The sequence below is a fragment of the Drosophila novamexicana genome, unplaced genomic scaffold (genome assembly GCF_003285875.2).
Source record: "Drosophila novamexicana strain 15010-1031.04,08,12 unplaced genomic scaffold, DnovRS2.1 tig00000564-arrow-pilon, whole genome shotgun sequence".
NCBI lineage: Eukaryota > Metazoa > Arthropoda > Insecta > Diptera > Drosophilidae > Drosophila > Drosophila novamexicana.
This window is the reverse complement of record NW_020824810.1, coordinates 3,291,480-3,310,722: the sequence shown is the minus strand read 5'-3', so window position 1 is coordinate 3,310,722 and position 19,243 is coordinate 3,291,480. Positions and strand designations below refer to the sequence as shown.

General features: G+C 40.0%; 7 protein-coding genes across 13 annotated transcripts; 2 read left to right on the top strand and 5 right to left on the bottom strand.

Annotated features, from left to right (window-relative positions):
• Positions 1–21: 21 nt before the first annotated feature.
• LOC115762245 (5'-AMP-activated protein kinase subunit beta-1) lies at positions 22–2,172 on the bottom strand. Its single transcript, XM_030704396.1, has 3 exons — positions 1,340–2,172; positions 810–1,040; positions 22–743 (listed from the first exon to the last, which is right to left on the bottom strand). Exons 1-3 carry the CDS (start codon positions 1,961–1,963, stop codon positions 597–599), a joined length of 1,002 nt encoding a protein of 333 aa, XP_030560256.1. The 5' UTR covers positions 1,964–2,172; the 3' UTR covers positions 22–596.
• LOC115762244 lies at positions 1,154–15,806 on the top strand. 6 transcript variants are annotated; one of them, XM_030704392.1, is made up of 4 exons: positions 1,154–1,266; positions 3,815–4,224; positions 12,970–13,843; positions 15,533–15,786. In XM_030704392.1, exons 2-4 carry the CDS (start codon positions 4,081–4,083, stop codon positions 15,784–15,786), a joined length of 1,272 nt encoding a protein of 423 aa, XP_030560252.1. In that variant the 5' UTR covers positions 1,154–1,266; positions 3,815–4,080. The 6 variants fall into 6 exon arrangements, with proteins under 6 accessions (XP_030560252.1, XP_030560250.1, XP_030560253.1 ...); XM_030704390.1 differs by lacking the exon at positions 1,154–1,266 and adding an exon at positions 2,890–3,052; XM_030704393.1 differs by lacking the exon at positions 1,154–1,266 and having other exon boundaries at positions 2,891–4,224; positions 12,973–13,843; positions 15,533–15,806.
• LOC115762247 (neo-calmodulin-like) lies at positions 9,775–10,314 on the bottom strand. 2 transcript variants are annotated; one of them, XM_030704399.1, is made up of 2 exons: positions 10,109–10,314; positions 9,918–10,046 (listed from the first exon to the last, which is right to left on the bottom strand). In XM_030704399.1, the coding sequence occupies exons 1-2, from the start codon at positions 10,302–10,304 to the stop codon at positions 10,003–10,005; spliced, it is 240 nt and encodes a 79-aa protein (XP_030560259.1). In that variant the 5' UTR covers positions 10,305–10,314; the 3' UTR covers positions 9,918–10,002. The 2 variants fall into 2 exon arrangements, with proteins under 2 accessions (XP_030560258.1, XP_030560259.1); XM_030704398.1 differs by having other exon boundaries at positions 9,775–10,314.
• LOC115762248 (calmodulin) lies at positions 10,604–11,131 on the bottom strand. The gene has a single exon (XM_030704401.1). It carries the CDS (start codon positions 11,068–11,070, stop codon positions 10,615–10,617), a length of 456 nt encoding a protein of 151 aa, XP_030560261.1. The 5' UTR covers positions 11,071–11,131; the 3' UTR covers positions 10,604–10,614.
• LOC115762301 (protein lifeguard 1) lies at positions 13,876–15,302 on the bottom strand (the record flags this gene model as incomplete). The annotated part of the gene is made up of 3 exons (XM_030704468.1): positions 13,876–14,782; positions 14,840–15,079; positions 15,141–15,302. Coding segments are annotated over 3 exons (801 nt in total), but the record flags the coding sequence as incomplete, so codon positions are not given.
• Positions 15,807–16,752: 946 nt separating the features above from the next.
• On the bottom strand, positions 16,753–18,244 carry LOC115762246 (protein lifeguard 1). Its single transcript, XM_030704397.1, has 3 exons — positions 18,110–18,244; positions 17,463–17,737; positions 16,753–17,401 (listed from the first exon to the last, which is right to left on the bottom strand). Exons 1-3 carry the CDS (start codon positions 18,156–18,158, stop codon positions 16,802–16,804), a joined length of 924 nt encoding a protein of 307 aa, XP_030560257.1. The 5' UTR covers positions 18,159–18,244; the 3' UTR covers positions 16,753–16,801.
• A 449-nt stretch (positions 18,245–18,693) lies between these two features.
• LOC115762281 lies at positions 18,694–19,194 on the top strand. The gene has a single exon (XM_030704445.1). The coding sequence runs from the start codon at positions 18,798–18,800 to the stop codon at positions 19,098–19,100; it is 303 nt and encodes a 100-aa protein (XP_030560305.1). The 5' UTR covers positions 18,694–18,797; the 3' UTR covers positions 19,101–19,194.
• Positions 19,195–19,243: the final 49 nt, after the last annotated feature.

Here is a 19,243-nt window from a genome sequence, read left to right as displayed (position 1 = left end):
TAGACTCCATATGCCCACATATATTTATATACATATAAATAGAAAAAAAATTACAGCGTGTGTAGACCAATTGCCAGTAATGGACGCCGGCTGGAGACTTGTGATATAAAATTGAACAAAATCCAAAGTGTTATTAACTAAACAATTAATTAAAATATTTGATCAAACAATACGACGACAGCTGTTAGAAACTATACAAATTAATTGTAGAACACAATTTAGTCACATATCAAATTGGAACAGTGAAAAGCTTTACAAAATAATTCATATTTTAGTGAGTACAAAATGCAAATTCGCAATTGAAAAACAAAACAAAATACTATATACAAAACTAAGGAACTATTTGACACAGAACAATAATCTTATTCAAACTATATATATATATATATTTTTTAATTCCGTATATATTTAAACTAATAAAAAAAGGAATACAACGCTTAACAAGTATATGCGCATGTACCTGGGCTCTTGACCCACAAATTGTATAAAGCGAGCAATTGAAAACAGTTTAGAGCTACAAAAAAAACGCTTACTTTTAATTTATGATTATTGTTAAGAATTTTGTATTATTTGGATTGGCGAGCCCGCGTGTTGGCCTAAATCGGCTTGTACAGCAACGTTGTCACATATTTCTTGCAGTAGCGATGCGTGGCGCTGAGCACCATGACGCCGTCCTTGATGGAGAGCGCGTACAAATGGTTCAACATGACATGATTCGGCTCTGGCAACAATGTGGGCTCGCACTAGAATACAAAATGGGGATTGTTTAATTATTGTTAAACGTATAAAACATTTATGAAAAACATTACCGATAGCGGTGTATCCTTGTTGAGTATAACCTGCAGCAGATGTGGCGGCAATACGGGCGGTCCGGATACCTTCTCCCAGGGCTTCACCTGCGGCACCTCCTGTGAGTACTCCTTTTCCGCATAATTGGGCACATTCTCGCTATCCTTGGCCAGCGCTTGGAACACCTCAAAATCTGAGGGTCGCACCGACACCAGATTATTCTTATCGCCGTCATCAGTTTCCACGCTTTTCTACAAGTCAGAACGAGACAAACAATTTTGCAATTAGAACGCTGCGCACATGATTAGATTTGTTTTCTTCCATTTATTATTATTATGATTATTCAGGGCAGAGCAGCGGCAGCGGCTGAGCAGCTCTCGGCGCCAAATCCACAGCCGCTGCGCCGCTTTGTTTACAGCCAGTCCGGAGCTGATTACACAACGTATTAGTGAAAAATCGAGTGCGTCGTCAGCAAGTGTAAACATCACGTATCGATTTTACCCCACTGTGCGGGCACACACACACACACACACACAGGGGTTAAGCTTACCAGCTTGGGATCGTGCTTCCATTCGCCATCCACACAGAATTTGTATTGGTGGTCGCCCTCGGGCAGATCGATGATGGTCACAAAATTGCCGTGACTGCGCACCATCGGTATGGGCTTCCATTTGGAGAAGGTGCCCGATATGGTTACATTTTTGCCACCGTAATCCCAGCGCAGGACTGTGGGCAGCGCCGTTTTCATTTGTTCCGTGTCATCGCCGCCCGTTGGCATTGATCCTGTTGCCTGTTCCAGTTCATCATCGTTGTTCTCCTCCATGGTGCTCTCTCTGTCAGCTGCTGCTGCTGCTGCGGCTGATTCGTTATCAACAGCTGTTGTGCGCTTAGCCGCCGCTCTCGTGTAATACTCGTCGTCGTCTTCTTGCGACGAACCTTCGTTTAAGACTGCCGTATGTTTTTTATCGAATGAGAAAGCTTGGCCGTGGCCGCCGCCGCCGCCACCGCCCGCTCCAATGCCGCCCAGAGCTGATGCGCCCGCGCCGCCGCCCCCGCCAGCCGCTCCAGCCCCCAAACTGTCACGAAAGTGTGCGGGAGAACTTGGCGTGGAGAGGTCCGTCGACTTGTGGCGCTCACGATGCATATGCACAGACGAGCTGCCCGCGTTGCCCATATTGCACCTCTCTCTCTCTTGCTATCTAATTTATATTAATTTTTTTTTTTTTGGAGGTTACTTAAAGCATTTAAAATTGTTGGACGATGATTGTTTTGGCACTTTGTTTTCCTTGAGGTTTTTTTTTGGTTTTGTTTTACCCGTAGTTTCGCTTCCGCGTTTATCGTTGTATATTATATTTTTTCAGTACTTGTTCTCGTTTTTGTATATGTTTGGCATTTATTTTTCTTAACTTTTATTATTTAATAGTTTGTTTTTGTCGTAAAATGGCTAATTATAATTACAACTACATGTATGTGTGTGCATCTGTATGCACAATATGTATGTAAGCACGTAGTATATATTCGCAGTTCCAATTGGATTTGATTCATATGGTGAGAACATTAGCAGGGTTGCATGAGCCGTAAATCGACTAGGGCGGCAGAGTCAGTGAGAGCACAATTGCTGATTGAGCTGCAACAATATGTACATATGGCGGTGACAGCGTCGATTCTTGGCACTTCTTATCGGAAAGGGAATCGCCCGCTTTTATATGCATTTATTTTCGTTTTAAAGCACAAAACTACTGACAGTTTTATTATTAGAAGTAGTAATTTTTGTAAAATCAGTAACTGCGTTTGAAAATCGAATTTAACAGCTGCTAAGTGGCTCTAACGATTGTTCTTAGCATAAGCAAAACATCGCGAACTCAGCTGTTTTACAATTATCCGATTCTGATTTGATATTATAATTTCACCGATACCCAAATATTTTTATAAAATTTATATATTTAAATAGCAATAGTAGCAGGTAAAAATTGCTAAAAAAAACTTTTGAGTTACTCAACTTATCGTTACTAAAAAAATAATCGATTTTTTCAGTCGATTTTACACACTGAAATGCGTATTAGCTGGCAAAACTATCGTTTCGCACACATCACAAGCTAACGAGTAGTTTCATTTGTTTATACTCGAAAAGTAGTGGTCGGTCGTCGGTAAAGTGTTGGATGCGTACAGCCCTGCTTCTTGGCCGCTTTAAGAAAGTGAAAGTTAAAAGAACAATTACAAATTATGTAAAATGCACAGTATAACAGTTTGCATGCACAAATAAGTGAGTGTGAAATTACGTGTGTTTCGAGAGTTTCCGTTTTATGGAGGCTGCACCGGCAATGCAGCTGCACCGAAAGAATTATTACCAACAACAAAAGCGCCAAAGCGAATCGGCGGCAACGCTTTAAATTGAAAATTGTCGGCGCCTATTGTTAAGCGCCAATTAGATCGTATGTTGAAACAATCGAGCACAATCAGTTGAAAACAACATCATTCGCCTAACACACCAAAGGAATAGGTTGTCTATTCATTAAACGCTCGCCTTGCGGCTGCTTTGGCTGTGCGCCATAAAACCAGCCCACAAAGGTGAAGGCACACACACATGCATGCCATTTTGCTGTGTGAGTGTATACACTGATGTGCGGAAGCTAGCGAACACAACCGAAAAGTGTACTTACTTTGGCAATATATGAAAATTATCAACATGTTAACTGTTCATCGATTATATAATACATACATAAATGCAACACAAACCATACGAAAATATAACAATAATGCGCTGTGCAGCCGCTGACTGCTTGCAGCGACTGTTCAATAAAACACTGCATTTGGTTATCCGCATTTAATGTTGTTTTTTATAGTTCAGTGCATGCATTGCATATATTTGATTGAAGAACAACAACAACAAACTATAAATAAATTAAAAGTGCATTGTATTGACTGCAAAGAATATTAATTTTCTTTGACCTTCATGAAACAATAATAGTTTTATTTAATTTAATTGATTTTGCTTTAATTAAACGCTTGGCAACATCTTAAATAGGCCGGAGCAACACAATGTGAAGTAGCCCAAGATAAATAAAAATAATTGAAAATTTGTAATGCAAACTAAAAACTATCTGTCAAACTGTAAAATGGTTTTCGCGCGTTTCCCGTTATTTAAATCCATTGAAACTTGACTTAACAGTGCCGTTAATTTTGCGAGCAGAGAACGTCTAGAACGGCAGACTGGAGGCCTCGCTCACATTGAAGCGCATTTTTGCCCGCAAAATTGCCTATAAATCGAAATCAAAATCTACACTAGCGGCCATGCGAACTAAACATTTAATATTGATACTAATCGGAGTGATAATCGCAACGCTCGTATTTATTGTGTTTGGACCCGCTGGCGAACCGAACGATTCCTTCAAGCACATTGTTGTGCAGACGCATCAGCAGTTCAAAGAGTTTCAGGTGAGTCCTCCGTCTCTCTCTCTCTCGCTCTCTCTCTCTTTCTATCTCTCTGTTAATAAGTTGCCAAACCCAACGTAACCAAATTTGTTTACACGTACCCAAACAGTTGAGGGGCGTAACTGTTATTGTAACTGTTGTTGTTTCTGTTGTTGCTGCTGTTATTGTTGCTGCTGTTGTTGCTGCTGCTGTTATTGTTGCTGCTGTTGTTGTTGTGATAACATGGTATGTTATCAGTGCAACTACGTGACAGCTTTCTTCTTGTACGCCAAGCAGATTTTTCCGTTTTCATTGAGCAATATTTTGCGCTTATCAGCCGCTCTCAAGCAGTTTGATATATAATATTAATATACATTAAATAATGTCAAGAATTCGATTTATTAAATTCATAAATTTGAATTTGAATTTGGGTTTTCCTTGCATGACTCATTTCAAGGGATTGCCAAATATTATCTGTTAGCATAGCTCAATGGTTGTCAACTATAAACCAATGTCAAGTGCGACTTGTTTGTATTTTTTTTTTTTTTTTTTTTTTTTTTTTTTGTATATTTTTTGGCAAATGATAATACAAACTAGCTGCCAGCTGGCATAAAGAGTCAGATATGGGTAGAGGGTCTGCAAATGAACTGTTCGAACTGTGGATTGTCAAGCATTTTGTGCTTACCCTTACACCTTGTACAAAGGGTTGGAAGAGGAGTGTATGCAAATGTTATAGGCAGCTTGTAATAAACACAGATTGAGATAACCCGAAGATATGTAGAGGGTATTGTATAGTCGGCCTCTTGTTCTTTATTCAGGAGGGCTTTTAGCTAAATTGAAACACGTCTCCGGTTGAAGAGTGCTGGCAAGAATAACCGGGCAGCCAGGCAGTTAGACAGTCCGACAGTCGGACAGTCGACTGGCCAAGGCAAGGCAAACAAGTAAATGACCCAAAAGATATCATCATTTGGCTGGCATGCCTGCCAATGTCCAATGTCCGTCTATCATCATTTGCCGGTGTGCCCACGGCATTCCTCAAGTTCCGGGCATTAGTTAAGCGAGGTCTTTAACTTTTCCAGCTGTTTGTTTACATGCAACTTCCAAACGAAACTTTCATTCTCACATTTCAAACATTCATAACATATGTTTTCACATATATGAAAGCTCACATACATACCTACCTATGTATATAACGATTGAGCTAGCGGCTTCCTTGACTCGAGTTTTGTTTACCTTAATTTTGTGTGGCCAGAACGTTTATTGTTTACTTTAATTAGATTGCGGCAACCACTTTCCGTATCCCAGCCCCAGCCCCAGCCCCGGCGTGCATATTAAATATCATGTTTTCAGCGGTTTTACTTTGAGTAACTTTTTAGCCTAACTCAGTTTTGAATTACATAAAGTAACACGCAAATGAAATATAAATTCGTGCCGCAAATAAGTGGGGAAATATCTATTTGTCATAATATGCTGCCGCATATCATATTTGCTCCAGTAGATATTGGATACGTAATATCGCAAGGCGAGATCGCCAACAACAGTTTGTGTTATCTGCTGTTTGAGTAAAATGTGCTGCATCGACTGCTTATCTGAATCTAATCACTTGAATATAAGCCCCATATAAGCCCTACAAAAACATAAAAATAAAAGAAAAATAATTATATATCTTTTTACTTAAATCATGCATTGTTTTTTGCGTGTGACTAACAATTCATTTAGGTTTTGTTTTCCAGCATTTTACATAAATATAGATCTACTCTTAATACTCTTGAAGAAGAATGTAGACGTTTAACCCATTAAGTATATACATATATACCACAGCCTGAATTGCCTTAACATATTTTCCCTTTTTATATGTACATATGTGTATTATTCACGGCTAAGAATTTTCATACATAGGTATATTCATAGTTAATCACACACAAAAGTTTAAAGCGTATTTGTGTGCCAACACAACATGTTATTACAACAATAACAATTGAAGCATGAAAACATGTGGGTCTTACTTCAAATCATGAGAATCGCAGAGAGGAGCAAAAAGCATGAAGCACTAACTGGGGTCGTTATACATGTATAGGATATATATTATTGCTCAGCATCAATAACCGAGTACCGAGTCGTGTTTTAAATGAAATATTGTGGCTTGCCTTGTGCTTTGTATGTTCCTATAGATCGGACAATAAGGCCCGATGCTATGCATGAAACCTTTTTTGTTCATTGAGTGCTTTGGCTGCTCGCTGAGTCCAGGGTATTTGCTAGCCGGGCACTCCCGACTAGAGCACTCTTGCTGCTGCTGTTAGTTTTCTTTTGCTGAACAGCTTCGTTGTTTGTTTGTTTACCTAATATATATATTTTGAACAGAGAAAACATATCGACTTGATGTTTGCGTATATGGATGCATAATTGGTATACATGTGTTGCTAAACTTGTTCTCACCATCTAAAACCAAAAGTCACAGACAACAGACAACAGAGAGCTCATTGTATTTCATTAGTCTCTATTTATTATCATTGTGGCTATCCATAACTGGTTTGCCAGGCCGCACTTACTTACGATAGGTCGTGTTACAGTTGCACATGATGATTTCTATTATCACAAATACAGGTGCAGGTAGGTGTGCATATATAGAGAGAGCTCATCCATATTCAATACTGTCTACTGCGTGGCCAATTGAACCAAATTCTAGCAGCTCAACCCCTTTTGGTACCGCCTCCGTCTTGCGTAAGACACATTGGGTTTGTTGTTGACAACTAAAAAGGTGCTTCAGAAACTGTCAAGTATCCGCAAGCTACTCACGCATCCAGCACAATGATGACGAATAATAAATTGCAATGATCATTGTCGTTCGATGCAGTGTCGGTTAAACTGACGTCAAGTGCTAAAAGCCGCGGGTTGCCCGCTTTCTGGAAACAATTCACAGTACACACAAATAAACCTATAGTGTGTACCGACATATTTCAATTCTCACAATATCGCCACTTATTATACCCTTTCGATGGGGTATACGAATTTTATCAACACAGCTGCGTAGCATATCTATTGAATTGTTCTGCTTGGAATCCCATCCTACTCCAGCAGGCCTCCTCAACTTGATCCTTTGATCTATTGAATGCTTTTTTTCCTATTTATTGAATTTTCTTAAATAATATAGAAAATTGAGATTGTTTTTAGTTCTTACTGAAGACTATTATTTTCTCTACTAACATCTGCCTTCAAAATAGGCTGTGAAAAGGGGCCCGGACGGCCAAATAAAACACCTTCAACGTGTCGCTGATGCTATTAGAAAATTGTGTATTCTAAGGTTTTTCGCATTCACTTTTCATAATTGTATTTGTGCAAAATGCAAATGTATGTAACAGGCAGAAGGAAGCATCTCCGACCCCATAAAGTATATATATTCTTGATCAGCATCAATAGCCGAGTCGATCTAGCCATGTCCGTCTGTCTGTCCGTACGTCCGTCTGTCCGTATGTACGAACGCAAGGATCTGAGAACCTATAAGAGCTAGAGACTTGAAATTTTAGATGTAGATGCTCCTAGCTCCCGCGCAGATCGAGTTTGTTTCCGATAATCGATAACTTACTCCGTTTCGAAGCAATCGATAAAAATCGATATCGATATCCTGTTTTTTGGGCAATTTTGGTAAATAATAAGAGCTAGAGTCACCAAACTTGACATATAGCTTCTAAAATAGAATATATATATGCATTTGATGTTGGAAAAAGAGGGTTCAGGGTATCCCCTAGTCGGGAGCTCCCGTTTAGAACCTCTTACTTGTTTATGCATTAAATAGTTAGAATAAATAAATATTCTGCATTTAGTATCAATAGCCTTATATTAGTCTATCTAGTCTCTCGGCTGCAATAATCTTTTTGAACCTGTATAGAAATATATCCTGGTTGAACAAATCGGCCAGCTTTATCATATAGAAATCGGTCAGAAATTGAGTTTTTGTATTTCGCAGCCCAACCCTGCTAAGTAAAGAAATATGCCTGTTTGTGTAAGGGTATGAAAACTACAGAAAAAATAAGTCTGTTTCTTGTTTTAGCTAACTACGAGTTTTATATAAATGTGCTGATGCAAGCGTGTCCAATTAAAGTTCTCCAGCTTTCCAATGGGAAACACACAGGTGTTGTGATATATATATATTTTTCTAGACGTAGCTAAGGGTTGGAATATTGGACCTCATCATACATAATTTTTTATGTTCCCTTTTAAAACGACAAATTTAGCCAACCTTTTTATCGAGCTGTGACATTCATCGACAAGTTGTGCCTGGAAAAGTAATATAATATGAGACTTTACAAATTGAATACGTGTTATCTTTAATCTTAATGTGGCAGTATTCAAATCAATTGGTAATTATACATTTTATGGAAATTTCTGTGCCCTAATCTACTTTAATTGACATCAAAGTCATTTGGCCACTTAAAGTGTTCCATCGTCTAACGTCCAACAACTGACCTCTGACTCCTGAACCGTTGACATCAATTAATTGCAGGGTTCGCAGTGAAATGTGCCGTCTATTTAGTTTACATTTACAGCTCGCCCGCGACACGACCTTTCATATCGACGCTCGATATTGTTTAATAATTGAATATAATATAGCACAAATGAGCTTTCGATGACCTAGACGAGCCCAACAGCCGGCTGGCCTGGCTTCAAAGTGCATACGAAAGTTTCAAGGTGACAAACTAAGCAGAAGACAAAAGAGTTCCGTTGACAACTAGAGTGCGCCAGTCAAGCGTGCCCGACTAGTAGATGCCCTGTATCCAGTACTTTGCTGTCCAAGCTACTCCGTTCATACACCTTGGTGAGTGTAGAAATGACTGTGCGAACTATTAGATTGCCAAGTGGAGCCTCTGAGTATAGTCTAGCTGCCAGTCGGAGCCTCCAAGTAGAGTATATGCATTCGGATGACCTGAGCGGCGTTTTTGATACAATGCGCAACTCCAAGCTCTTTGCTTCAAATATTAAAATTGTGATTGTAATCAGGATTGTTAATTTTTTACTAGAATGTACAATTGCTGCATAAAGTTGCCCTGTGTGTGTGTGTGTGAGTGTGTGAGTGTGTAATGGCGCCTTGCCTCTGCTCCGAGGTGCCATTAGGCACATGCGGACATTTCGAGTCACGCGCGACCAACCCAAACGAAATTCCACATTCAATTTGTTGTTCACGTGCAGCACAGGATGGCAAAAAAACAAAATTAAATAAATATGGATAGTACACTCTACGCTCTACGTGTTACCCTGGAAAAACCAAATGTTTAAAGCAATGTTTCGTATCGAAGATACCTTGGAAAACATAACTATATTGAGTTGTCCAATGCGGCTACAAATCCTCTGCCCAATCCAAGTCTCTAGTAACTGATTTGCATGGAAACAGACAGGCGGGAATATAATACCCTGTAAAAGGGTATAGAAAAGATTATATTGCCGACTTGCAGGAGCTGCGTGTCATGGCCTGGCCTGGCCTGGCCTGGCTTTATTGGGGCAGCTACACAAATGAAATGCTTTAGCAATGTTAAGTGGGCTCGCCATGTGTGCAATTAAAGGTGCTTTAAGGGTGGTTCAGGTGTGTATTTAACTATATTGTTGAGAACTGAGAACTGATTAATAGGCTGAGCAATTGCATATGCTTGCTGTTAGTTCTTAACGCCATTAACAAAGTCTTGAAAGGTTATTTTGCCATCGTTGTCGGCATCGATTTCCTTCATCATATCGTTGAACTCCTCGTCGGTGCATCGTTCACCTAGATTGAACATAACATTACGCATCTCGATGGGCGCTATAATGCCATCCTCATCGCGATCGAACAGCTTGAATATTGCCATTAGATTCTCCTCCTTGGAAAGGCCATCCATGCGTTTCGCTATCATTTGTTGAAACTCAAAAAAGTCTATCTCACCATCACCATCGAGATCAATCTCATCGATCAGATCGTACAGCTCCGCCTCTGTGGGACAGTATCCAAGCGAGCGCATCGCAATGCCCATTTGCTTGCCCGTAATTTTGCCCGTGTTATTTTGATCGAAAACCCTAAATGCATCGCGTATCTCATTTAATTGGTCTTCGGTCAATACGATGCCTCCAACAGCCTCCATAGTTCGTTATATTCGAAGATTTTTTGGAATTTTTTTTTTTGAAATCAGCTAAATATAATTTTGTGTGCTATATTTGTAGTGTTGTTGATTCCTTTTGAATAGGTAAACTAGATTCATATTTGAAAATTTTGGACTACTTTGCAGCCGGATAAAATCGATATATTCTTAAGGCCGAACTCTCAATATTCAACTATGATGGATCGTAACGATGATGCATAAATAAAAAAATATTGAGAATGCGACCCTAACTGAATGTAATATAACAATACGAATTTTGCACTGCGCTCCAAATATGAATATTATTATTATGTTAACTCTCGTCCAATGAGGTCATCATGTTGGCGAATTCTTCGTACAACAAAACCCCATCGCCGTCTAGGTCCGCCTCGCGAATCATTTCCTCAATCTCCTCATCGGACACTTTCATGCCAATTAATGCAAAAATTGTGCGCAATTCAGCTGCCGAAATGAAGCCATTGTTGTCCTTGTCGTACAATGTAAATGTCTCGCGCAGATCCTCGGGCCGATCCGTATCGGACATTCGGCGTAACAGTATTTTAGTGAACTCGTTAAAGTCCAGAGAACCATTGCCATCCTCGTCCGACTCATTGATCATGTCATGGATAACCCCATCGGGCAGATTGCCGCCCAATGCGCGCAGGACAACGCTCAGCTCCTTGTAGGTAACGCTGCCATCCTGTTCAACGTCAATAATGTTGAACAACTCTTGAAAAACTGCCAATTGGCACTTTGTCAATTCCTCCATTCCTGTGTGCTCCTATCTATTTTTTTTCCAGTTTTTAATTAATTTTCTTAAAAAGTTTTATTTTTTTTTTTTGGGTTATTTTTATTTTTTTTGTGTTTTTTTTTTTTTTAATTTATTTTCTTATTTATAGCATAGTTTTTTAATGTATTTTTTGTTTTTTTATGTTTGTGTTATTTTTTTGTGCTTAGTTTGTTGTTTTCTTTTGAGAATAGAGTGTAATAATAATATTTGTTAGTTTAACATATTTGAGCACAACTTGTGCTCCTGAAATTTAAAGCCTGTGCTACTCTTGGGAGTATTCGAATGGAAGCTCGAAAAACCATCTTGTTTCTGGGAAACAAGTAAGAGGTTCTAGTAGGGAGCTCCCGACTAGGGGATACCCCGAACCCTCTTCTAACATCAAATGCCTATATATATTACTATTCTAGAAGCTATATGTCAGGTTTGGTGACTCTAGCTCTTATTATTTATCAAAATTTCCCAAAAAACAGAATATCGATATCGATATCGATTTTTTATCGATTGCTTAGAAATGGAGTAAGTTACCGATTATCGGAAACAAACTCGATTTGCGCAGGCGCTAGGAGGACCTACATCTAAAATTTCTCTAGCTCTTGTAGGTTCTGAGATCCTTGCGTTCATACATACGGACAGACAGACGGAAGGACGGACGGACAGACAGACAGACATGGCTAGATCGACTCGGCTATTGATGCTGATCAAGTATATATATACTTTATGGGGTCGGAGAAGCTTCCTTCTGCCTGTTACATACATTTGGATTTTGCACAAATACAATACACCCGTATACCCTTATTTTTAAAGGGTTCAGGGTATAAAAACAATGTCCATAATGCAATTTCCTAGAAAATCAATAAGCTAGCTGCTTGTGCACATGCATTTAAAGGAAACTGGGCAGAAGGTGGAAAATGTGCCCTGTTTCTTATAATTGAATTGTTGCATATAATTGAATTTGTTTGCAGTCAGAGAAATAGATAGCGGCTGTTTACGAATATATATATATATATATGCCTTATGAAGTCGGCTCAAAATAAAATTCCCTTACATGTTTGTGAAAACTTCTTATCGTGGGTTAATTTTTCTCGTGTTTGTTTTCTTTTGAATTCTTGACTCAGATTTGCGACGTGCACAGCCCGCATTTAATGCTCAAGTCAAATCTGTATTGGCTTCAGAGAAATGCCCATTGATTCTAGAAATTATTTTGCATTTTGTGCAGTTACCAGTTTCAAGCAAATTGGGTCCAATGATTGAGGTTGAGCAGTCGCCAGCCTTGGCACACGATGTGGCCGGCAGGGAGAGGGAGAGCCAGCGGTCGGATGGAGGATGTCAGACTGTCATGCGATTTGCGGCAACGACAATCATAAAATGTTGGCTTATTTAGCCTTTTGGGCGGTGGCACCAGCACAATCAGTTTCGATTTGGGGAAAACAAATTCTTTACTGGCACATGACACGCCCGTTAGACTTGCAGGTATGAGTTAGGTAGGAAAAACCACGAAAAAATATTCCATTGTAAACAGCAGTTGGTACTGCGCCCATTGGGAACAATTTGGTTGCTCCACAATGATCGGAAAGAAATTGTGTGCTATTATCCTTGAGCACTGTTTACCCACGGAGCAGCTGCTAGAAAGATTACTCGCATATGAGCATTGTCCTAGAATTTGGATAATTTCGAGCCCATTTGTTTAGGTGTTGAACTAAAATATTGATTAATCGTCTTTCAACTATGCAAAGACCTCACTCTGTGGGGCATTCAATCCCCGAAATGTTAGATATTAGACGAACATTGTCTTTTTGGTTGGAAAGCCCTTTATGGAAAGCTGGTTCTTGTTATTTCCAAAATGTACAAAACTTTAGTTGATTTGTGCTTTGCTTTCAGGAGAACTTACGCGTTGGCCTGGAGCGCAAGAAACTCGAGCTAGAGCCAAAATATTTGGTGCTATTGGGATTCACGTCGCCGCTCACAAAGGATGATGCCTCTCAGCAGCCGCAGACAGACACGCCCGTCACGGCGAAGAGGGCGGCGCAGGAGATTGGCGAGTTGCAGCGTCAGCTGGGTACACGAGATGACACCAGGCAAATGTCAGCGGTAGCGTCAAATCCCCAGGGACAGGAGCAGCAGCAGCAGCAGCAGCAAAAGAGTCAGCGGAAACGCATTACGACGCCGTATAACGGCACAAAGGCCAACTTTACCATAGTCACCTATGTGCAGGAGGGACAGGTGTCATCGGCCATATTGTTGGCCCAAAACATTGCGGCCAAGCTGCCCAGCGAGTATTTGCTCATCTATGATCTGGGCGTGTCCGAGGAGCAGTTGCGTTCCCTGAACGCCTACTGCAATAACAGCCGGTGCGCTGTCATCACCTACGATCTGACGGAGTTTCCCTCGTTCGTCAACGATCAGCGTACGCACGCCTATCGCCCCATTGTGATAAAGGATGCCCTGATGCGGGCCAAATCGGTGCTGTTTACCGAAAACTATATGCGCATACGCGGCGGCTATCGGGAGCTGCAGGATCTGCAGAGTCGAGCGTTGGTCGCCGGCGTTTTGGGCTGGAATACACCGACAGCTGTTTCATCACGGACACATCCAAAGATGTTCGACTACTTTGAATCGGATGCGGAGGATTTTATATTTTTGCGTATGGTTGATCTCGATGCGGTCTTCTTTGCCGATACGCTCTTTGTCACAGACAAGATTATGCTGCCGTGGCTAAAATGCGCCCTTACCATGGAATGCATCGATCCAATTGGTAAGTGTTCGGTTTGTTTTTTTTTCTATGTGATGTCATTGGTTCTCAACAGTAGTTCCCTAACCCCACTCACCGCGCACCCAGTCAATCAAAGTCACATTCATAGCTCGCGCTCCACGTCCAACAGCTAACCGAGCGGCGACTGTGGGGCCCACAGCGCTAATGACCATCATTTGCAGCGCATTTAGCCGATGATAGCAAACGTGTCATACATGTATACATAATTGGGTCCACCAAACGCGAATCGGACATCTAATGTCCTTTCTCTGGGCAACCGTTAATGGAAAACGGCAATTAGGGAACGAAAAATCGATTGAATCAGAGGCTGTGTTTGAAGATTTACACAAAGGATTTCTGAATTTATTTTCGAATAAGCAAATTACGACAGGAAGTAGGATATATGGAATAGATTGTGATTTCGTTTTGAAAACAAAGTGGGGAATATGAAATAGGATATTCTATTTTATGTATCTATGTATTATGTTCTATCCATGTGTTCCGTTTTGTATGTCCCATATCCATATACTCTATTTCGCATTATTAGCATATTCCACTTGTGCGGCAATTTCGTATTAGCTCGATGAACATCACAAATGGTCCGAGCACAAGGTGCCTAATTAAAATCCACAAAAACTTGGGCACATCAGCGTGTATATTGACAGCGGCAAACACATACTCCTGCGGCTTAACATCGTAGCCATGATGGCCGCAGAGCATCAGATGTGTATCGTAGATAATATACCAGGCCTCCAGCGTACAACCGAACAGGCCAAGCAGCTTGAATAGCATGCCCAAAAAGTATGCCAACACCAGAAACAGTCCAAAAACCAAGAATATTATAATGACGCCCACACCATGAGAACATTTTAGTCTGTCCTGTTTAGTGTACAAAGCTACAGCTAACAGCTCGGTAATAACAATCAGTGGATATGCATGCAGCTGCAAAGGACAAGCATGTTAGATGTCGAACACAACATAGATTCATAGAATACGCACCCAACGTGTTTGACCGAACTGTATTAAATAGATACTCATGCTGATGGCGGTTGTGAGAGATGTCAACAGGAATACGCAGTAATTGTAGGGAGGATATCGTCGCCAATTCGGCCATAGATAGAGAAACGTGTACAAAATTAACAGCACCACAATTGTGACCACCCGTAAAAATAGCTGATTACGGGGAAACGTAAGGATAAACATAATCTCCGAGCAGGGCACGGCCAATGCAATCTCCAGCTGTGGATATTGTATACTAATAATCACATATATTCTAAATAGTTTCAACTGAACGACCTACCATTAGCAAATAATAAAAACGACGCACCAACTGACGCCTTGGTCGTATATCGGGTATATCGAATGCGTAGGTGCGTTCATCGAGCATAAGCTCACACTGTATGCTGACGTCTTGTGCTGTCGTTATAGGAAGGTTATCTAGATAGATATTGCAGGGGAATTTGTGTATTCAGATAGCAATACCTGCTTTGAGATCCCAGCCTTCACGAGACATTGTTATTTTAGTTTCGTTCGATTAATAACTAAATTATGCATAATAAAAAGGCTTAACCAAGAGCCGAGAACAATTTATTGTGATACAAAATCAGTACAAATTATTTGATATTTGTATCTGAATTGATAATAGGCTAATCGGTTATCTAATTGCTATTTGTTATCCTATCTACCTGTTAGGTGCCCAATCGAATGGCTGCAAATTTAACAAAAAGCCACTTTATCGTTATTCCGGCTGTCATGGCTATGATGCATCTGCTTTCAATATTGTTCTGGGACTGACATGGCATCTGGACGACTCAAAATACTCGTTGCCCAGCGACGCAAGGGAGAACATGTTCTACAAGGAGACGCTCGAGCAGGCGACCAAAATATTAGAAAGTCGTAGACGCAACAGCAGCGACACATCGGATCATCCATTCACGGAGGACTGAACAATTTGCAGCGGCAATTGTCTTTGATATACATCTAACATATTCCTTATTTGTATATACACACTCAGGAGCCGCTGGATCAAACTGCATATAATAAATAGCCTTTATTATTTAGACGAAGAAAACAAACATTACATTTACACAACTGCATACTTACGGTCAACTGCGCCAGATTATGTGAAACGTTTGAGAATATCAAGAGAAGTTCGTTGTATTTACAGTGATTTCAGCATAGAGTAGCTACATCATATACATAGATCAAATTTATACATAAATGTGTACTAGTGAACGTGCTATACTCTGTATAGGCGATTCGTGAGCAGAACAGCAGCCGGAGCAGCTTCTGTCCAGTAAATACGCCTTAGTTACTTATTTGTGTTATACTGAATACTATGGATATATTTTGTTTTATAATGATACTCTGCCTAACTTAAATACGATTATTTATGTAAATAATTAAAAGGAATTACATACGTTTTGTGATTGTATTTGATAGTTACACACATATTCATACATAATCAATACAAATAACTATATATAATAACATATATTAAATGTACTATAGAAAATGAGCCAAAAACGTTAGCTTAATAAAGGACAAAGTACAACAAAAATAATGCAACCAGTGTCTGTTCGCGATTTGAATTACCTAGTATAAAAACAAAATAGATTACTTTACTTAAAAGTCGTTGAAACAATGTTAAGATCAGGCCAAGAGTCTGATTAAGCGTTGGTTATAAACCCATTCAATATCGGCTAAATATATTTATTTTTCATCTGAATGTGCGTTTTGGCTTGCCATTTGATGGCCTTTATGTTTTGCTTAAATTAAAGCGTGCTTTTACAATTATGGGAGTCTTAATCTAAAATTATTTGGAATTCGTTTTTGTAAGTCAACTTTTAAGAAATCCTGTATACAATTAATAATAAATTCACATAGACATACACACGGCTGTGTAATTCGATTCATAATGTAAGCATTATGCAATATTTCTAAGTATCAAGCAAAAATCATTTACCTTCTGGCTAGACGCAATACATACAAGAAGATGCGCACCACATCTAAATACAATGTTAATGCCGCGAATATATAATCCTCCGGATTAAACTGATACTTGTGTGTGCCGCCAATTATCAATTGTGTATCATAGATTAGCAAGAAACTGGCCAGTAGAGCACCAAGGCATGAGACCGCCGTCTCACCGAAGGTTCCACGTAGAAATGCACCCGCAAAGGCAAGGATCAACAAACAGATAACAACCGTGATTATGACGCCGCCCCAGGCTGTGAAATCATATTTGGTTTGTATGGCGAATATGGACAGTGCCACAACTAACACCGCAGTTATACCCACAGCCAAGAGCACCACATTTGCGTCTAGAGTGCTGGCCACGGCGCCCAGGAGCAGGGACATCGTAGCCGTAAATAGGCCCAGACAGATGAAATTGATGGGAAAGTTGCGTCGAGCAGTTTCACAGCAGGCCATCGAGATCAGCACCACAATGTTGACGATCATGGCGACGCACACGACCATCGGCTTCTCCCGGACAAAGTGCTTTGTGGGCTCGTGATACACAAATATGGATATCACACCAAGGGTGACGAGCAATTGTGTCTACAAGTGCCAAACAGATGATTAGAGCAAATACATGAAATTTGATTAACTTCAGGCTTACCAAGAGAATAAAGTACACTTTTCGTATGAAGCCCTTGCGTATGGTTTGATCATTGAAAATGATATTCTTTGCCTGCAAGCTATCATCTGCATCTGCAAATCCAGGACTGTTGTGCATTATAATCTGCCCGCTCTCCAGAAATGGTGCCGGATTCGTAGTTTCCCTGTCGACTGCATTCGGATGATTCACGTTTTCTGCGGGCATCGTTTCTGGCCCGGCTGGCGGTGGCACTGGCAATGGTATCGGTGGATAGCGCTCACCATTGTTGAGGGGCTCTACGATTGAGAAGTATTCACATTAGCAGCTTGATAAGGGAAATTTCCCCTACCTAATTGTTGTTTATGTGTATCTCTGAATTCAAGGAATAAAATGAAATAAGAACTGCGTCATTCGCGCCGGGAAAAACACACACATATTGGGTACATACATATTATTTACATTTGCATGTAAACTCGCAGAACTCTGATTTCAAATGTTAAAAATTGATTTGAATGTTTTCTGGCAAATGAAAAGTGCACAATTTAAACTTGAAAATCATACTAATGCCAATGTATACATATGGAAATATATATATATATATATGTATTTTTGCAGATTATCAATTTTCCAAGAATGCATGTTTATGATTTTTTGCCACAGCAACTTACTTGCGACAGTAGTTAAATCTTTGGGCGTTTTCATACGGTTATACGACATAATTTTGATAGTTGTTTAAAGGTCGACTTAAATATATAGAAACACTTCTTATCTCTCTGGGTATTAGTTTCGTTCTGAGTGGACCAATTGGCACTGCTGTTCAAGCTGAAAGAGATGAGCGCGATCCGTGATTTTCATTTAAACAGGCACGAATTAAACAAGTTCTGAATAAGTTCTAACTGCAACACGTGCCGTGTTTTATATTATTTTCCTTGGCTCCGGTCATTGAAAATAAATCAAATTAACCACACAAACCATCTATTTAAGCAAACAAATGTAAATAATTTATTTTTCGTGTTGAAAGCTTTACATTGTGCATTTACCGTGCTATAAAACTCCTGCATATCTCTGGTCGTTCTGGGGCTGCCACGTTGGCGTTGCCCATCCGTTTCAAAAAGTAAGCGCGAAATTTGAAAATGAAAAAGCTTCTGTTAAGCACATGCAAGCATGCAAAATCCAACAAACTTCAGCCTAGTGCAGCAGCAGAGCAACGGATTATGGGGTAGTCAGTATAATTTGTGCCACAGCAATTGAAACACGTTTAAATCGAGCGAGCAACAGAAAACAAGTTTAGCGACCAAGACAACGAGCTACTGTGTACAAAAAGTAAAAGGGAGATACGCGTGTGTATAACTAGCAATGACTTTAATTGCGAAACTTTTCAATATTATGGTGATATTGTTGTGCGCACAACATGAACTGATCAAAATAAACGCATATGATCCAAATGATACCAAAATAGTTGAGTGTTGCCTGCCACCCGCTGGAATGTTTGAGGCCTTCTATCCGCGTGAAGTGGAGGGCATACCAAACAGTGCATCTCGGCCCGCTCACGGGCATGGCAGCTTCTTCAAGCATCGAAATCCTGCACTGGTGGACACAAAAAATGCAGCCGCCTATGGCTACCGCTTTGATGGGAAGCGGCGCTTCAATTTTGATTAGTTTGTAAGGTGTTCAACCATTGCAAATGTTCAAAAGCACATTCGAGAAAATAAAAAAAATTTCAATATGCATATTGTTTTTCAATTTTTACGATTAATATATCGATATATATCAAAATACAACCATGCGGTCTGAGTTCCATA